This window comes from Rosa rugosa, chromosome 6 (assembly GCF_958449725.1).
Source record: "Rosa rugosa chromosome 6, drRosRugo1.1, whole genome shotgun sequence".
Taxonomy (NCBI): Eukaryota; Viridiplantae; Streptophyta; class Magnoliopsida; order Rosales; family Rosaceae; genus Rosa; species Rosa rugosa.
The window spans coordinates 36,753,671-36,757,904 of NC_084825.1; the positions used below are offsets into that span (position 1 = coordinate 36,753,671).

The 4,234-nt window shown below is 39.9% G+C and overlaps 1 protein-coding gene across 1 annotated transcript; it reads left to right on the forward strand.

Moving 5' to 3' along the window:
• Window positions 1-225: 225 nt before the first annotated feature.
• LOC133716701 (uncharacterized) lies at window positions 226-3,291 on the forward strand. Its single transcript, XM_062143376.1, has 2 exons — window positions 226-456; window positions 3,064-3,291. The coding sequence occupies exons 1-2, from the start codon at window positions 226-228 to the stop codon at window positions 3,289-3,291; spliced, it is 459 nt and encodes a 152-aa protein (XP_061999360.1).
• The last annotated feature ends 943 nt before the right edge of the window (window positions 3,292-4,234 follow it).

The window sequence follows — 4,234 nt, forward strand, 5'->3', positions numbered from 1 at the left end:
CGGCCTTCTTCTCAAGGAAGAGAGTGTATCATTATGTCTGAAGATTGAAACATATAAGACTCGAGCACACACATAGACACATATATATAAACAAATAAACAATGCATTTGCAGCTCATAATAGTGAGAGAAAAGAAAGAAACTTCGAATGGCCGCCGGAAAACACAGTAAATGGCCGAAAAGCTCACAAAGTTCGAATCCTTAATTCTCTCCCCCAAGATGACGAATGGACAAGAAAATATTACAGGCTTCTTCACCTCGCCAAGACGAAGCTACCCCCACCAGTCTCGCTTGCAGCCGTGGCCGGAGTAGGAAAATCTGCCGGAGAACCCGAGAGTCTTTCGAGCTCCGTCCTGCCTTCGTGGCTGCTATTTCGGAGAAGGGAGGACAGGGATCTACTTCGCACCGCCGAGAGGAAGCTAACGGCGCTAGTTGGACGTCGGGTGATGGCCAGAAAGTGAAGAAATTGTCGGATCGCCCGTCGCTCCAAAACGGGTCGCAGAGAGGTCGGTTTGGGCTGTGATCTGAGGCTTCTTGAGCTGATCCAACTTATATATACTCAAATCTGTCGGTCCAAATCAAACGATGATTAAAATGAACGGTCCAGTTGTAGCCGCCTCTAATATCTATTTTTAATTAAATTTCTGGATAATACAAATTTCCAAAAATCATTAAAAATAGTTCGGATGTCCGAAAATTCCTACCAACTCATAACGACTTCTAGTTTAATCCTACGAGCTCGAAAGATAAAATTTGAAAAACTAAAAATTTAAATAATTTTTGAAAGCTATAAAGGGTTTTAAAAATAATAGAAATTCAAATAAAAATAACTCGACAATTCAAATAAAAATATAAAAGGTTTTATATTTTTCTTTTCAAAAATATAAAACCGAAATTTCGAGATCTCACAATCCAACATCCTTAAAAGAATTTCGAGTACTTGGTAGTAAAATTCTTCAATATCTGTCTCACAATGTTGCTTCAGTGTTATTTCTCAAGTCATAAATCTTACAGTGGAAAGCAGTACTCACAATTTTTATTCATTAATCAACGAGCATTCAACTTTAGAACATCTAGGGGATCCGACAATCAGTTTGGCCCTAATCTGAATTAAGTTTCGCACCTATATAAACACAGAGAGCGAATTCCATTTATACTCTTTTCACATTACTTTCTGTATAAAGAATCACAATTACTTCCTTTACCTAGTTGATGTCACTTCGACTATTTACCACTTCCTACTCGATACATTCTAACTTCACCACAAATAACCATATGCCAAAGTACTAGTCTGATAGCATCCAAATCAATTCCAATATCCAATATCCATTCTTCCAATATCAATTCCTTGAACCATATATAAGAACCTTACTTATTATAACAAATAAATGTCAACAAGGAAATATCCTTCAGTATTCTAGATTCTGATTTCACATTTGTCAATCTCCGTCAAATTCTACCTTCTAAGTCTGTTCTCAATCGGCTGTGTTAAAAGGTTTGAATGCTAGGAAAGGTTTTTCCATGTCATTATTTTTCAATTTGGTTTTGTACAATGTCGGAGTCAAATGAGGAAATTCTTGATTTTTTTTTAGTTGACCTAGGTAACTAGGAGCAAGTTATTGCTATCTAAAAGAAATTTCAAGGGTTAATGCTCATACACCCCAATTCCATCCAAATACTTCCCATACACCCCACCAACTTATTTTTATTCCCATTCACACAAAACTTTCCACTTTTATCTCTCCACTTTTCTAAACCACTCCATATTCATCCCACTAATACCCCCTCTCTTTTCTCTCTTAATTATTATTTACTTTTTGATAAAGCGTGGTGGGCCCATATCTTGAAATTATCTGTTTAAATTACAATTACAGCTAAGCTTCATCCTCTAAACTCGAAGGTAAACGGTTAAACTTTATTATCCATAGATTGCGCATTTAGATATTATTGTATCCAGACTAGATTTAGTCGCAAACTGTAGAAAATTTGAAAAAGAATTAGAAGAAGAACGAGAAAAGCTGAGAAGAGCAAAAGGATTTAGAGATAGACTTAGTCGAGTCACTCCAAATTACTGGGATCGAATATTCCTAGTACAAAAAAGAATCTACAAGATTGAGAAAAATATAGAAGAGCTAAAGTTCATGGTCAACGAGGAACAAAAATCTCTTGATTATTTGAGCATTGGTTAGATCCGCAAATCACTGGTATCAGAGCTTGAAGAAAGAAGCTCAAGGGGAACCCCCCCTAAAAATGGGTACAATGTCTGAATTGATATTAGAGAAATTAAATTCTCTATTAAAAGTTTCTGATGAGAAATATCAGAATCTACAAAATGAATTGGCTAGATGCCAAGATCATCTAGAAAAAATACCTGACATAATCTACCAGTTAGAAAAACTGGAAAACAAACTAGATTATCTCAAAGAACTTCCAAAAACGGAAGAAGAAAAGCTAACAACTGTTAGTAGAAAAATAGACTAATTTCAGTTTACCCCCCTGAAGTTTGGGGTCGACATCATGTTAGTCCCTGCAGTTTCAATTTAATCAGTAACACCCTCATACTTTTCAATTTCATCAACCGTGTCCAATGTCTCATTCTCCGTCCAATTTGGACGTTAACTCTAATACTTTAGAGGCTAAAATAGTCAATTCATAAAAAAAAAAAATTTAAAAAGAAGAAGAAGAAGAAAGAAAACACAAAACCTCCCCCTCCGTTCCTCTCTCTCTCTCTCTCTCTCTCTCAGCTCTTCTTCTTCATCTTCTTCTTTTTCTGATCTTCTTCTTCTTCTCATAGCAGTAACATAGAAACCAAAGACCCATCTCTGATTTCTTCTCAATTTTCACATTCCTCACCCCAAAATCAAATCTTTGGAATCACCCATTTCACAATGTCTATCGGAATCGTGACCCGGTTCAAGGAAGCCGGCCAATCGACCATGGCGGCACACCAGCTGTGGTCCAAATTCACCTACCCGACCGCCCTCAGCCTCCCTTCAAGCCTCTTCGATGCCTCGACCCAAGTCTTCCAGAACTTGACCCGGTTCTTTTTCTTCTTCTTATTCAGATAATCACATGCCTTGCCGAGGCCGGCGGGAACCTTGCCGGCGTTGTTGCGGAGGTCGGTGGAGAAGGAGGCGGTGATGATTGGGTCGTGGACGGAGGAGAAGGATCGGGGGATGGAGGGATTGGGCTCGGAAGGGGAGAGGCAGGAGAGAGTGGGCTGGAGGATGAAGAAGGTGGAGCCGATGAGAATGCCGACGAGGATAAAGAGGAGGCTCGATTGCTTGTGTAGTTGTTTCATGCTTTTGCACTCTGTCTCGTCTTCTTGTTCGTCGCAGAGATGGAGATGGATTAGGGTTGGTGGTGGATGATGGTGACGGAGTGTAGGGGTGGAATTTAATGTGTTGATTTAGGCATGTGGTTATTTGAAGCTATAGAAGAGGAAGGAGGAGGAGGAGGAGGAGGAGGAGGGGGGGGGGGGGGGGGGAGAAAGAGAGGGATCAAATTTGTCAGCCTTGAGGAGTGAACAAGGGGTCGACGAAGACGACGTATTTTTCCGGGAGGAGATTGGACGATCGGGGGTGGCTGCGGTGGGTTCAGATCATGGTTATGGAGGTGGTGATGGTGCTGGAAGAGGTCTTCCTGTGTTTTCAGGGGATTCATTAGATGTGTGATGATGTGTGATTTCTCTTTTGTCTTCTCTGGTTCAAATTCGGAAGATAGAGCCATGCTTTTTTTGGTTTAATAGAACTGAAAACACGAATGGAGGAATACTGAAGGATGAGGAAGAGGAGTTGGGCTGCGAAGAGAATGATGGTGATGGTGGAGCAGAGGCCAAGAGGCCAAACGACGTCGGATTAGCCCCTAAAGTGGGTTTTTTTTGTTCTGATATTTTTTTTGTCTTGAAATGACCACTTTAGCCCTTATAGTGGGCCCCCAACGTCAGATATAACGTCCAATTTAGACGGAACTCAAGTAATCGGACACGGTTGATGAAATTGAAAAGTATGAGGGTGTTACTGATTAAATTGAAACTGCAGGGACTAACATGATGTCGACCCCAAACTTCAGGGGGGTAAACTGAAATTAGTCCTAGAAAAATCATAGAACAGCAAAAAACGCTGGATTCTATGAAAAATATACTGAAGGACAAGAAAGTGTCTATAGTAAAAACAAAAAAAACTAATGGATTCAAACCATTAGAAAGACCAGATAAGAATCCTGTTCCAAACATG

Bases quoted from the DNA above. Each gene is read 5' to 3' on its own strand.
- LOC133716701 (XM_062143376.1), top strand. From the start codon at position 226: ATGGACAAGAAAATATTACAGGCTTCTTCACCTCGCCAAGACGAAGCT. The intron at 457-3,063 runs GTGAAGAAATTG...CTTCTTATTCAG, and splicing joins CGTCGGGTGATGGCCAGAAA to ATAATCACATGCCTTGCCGA.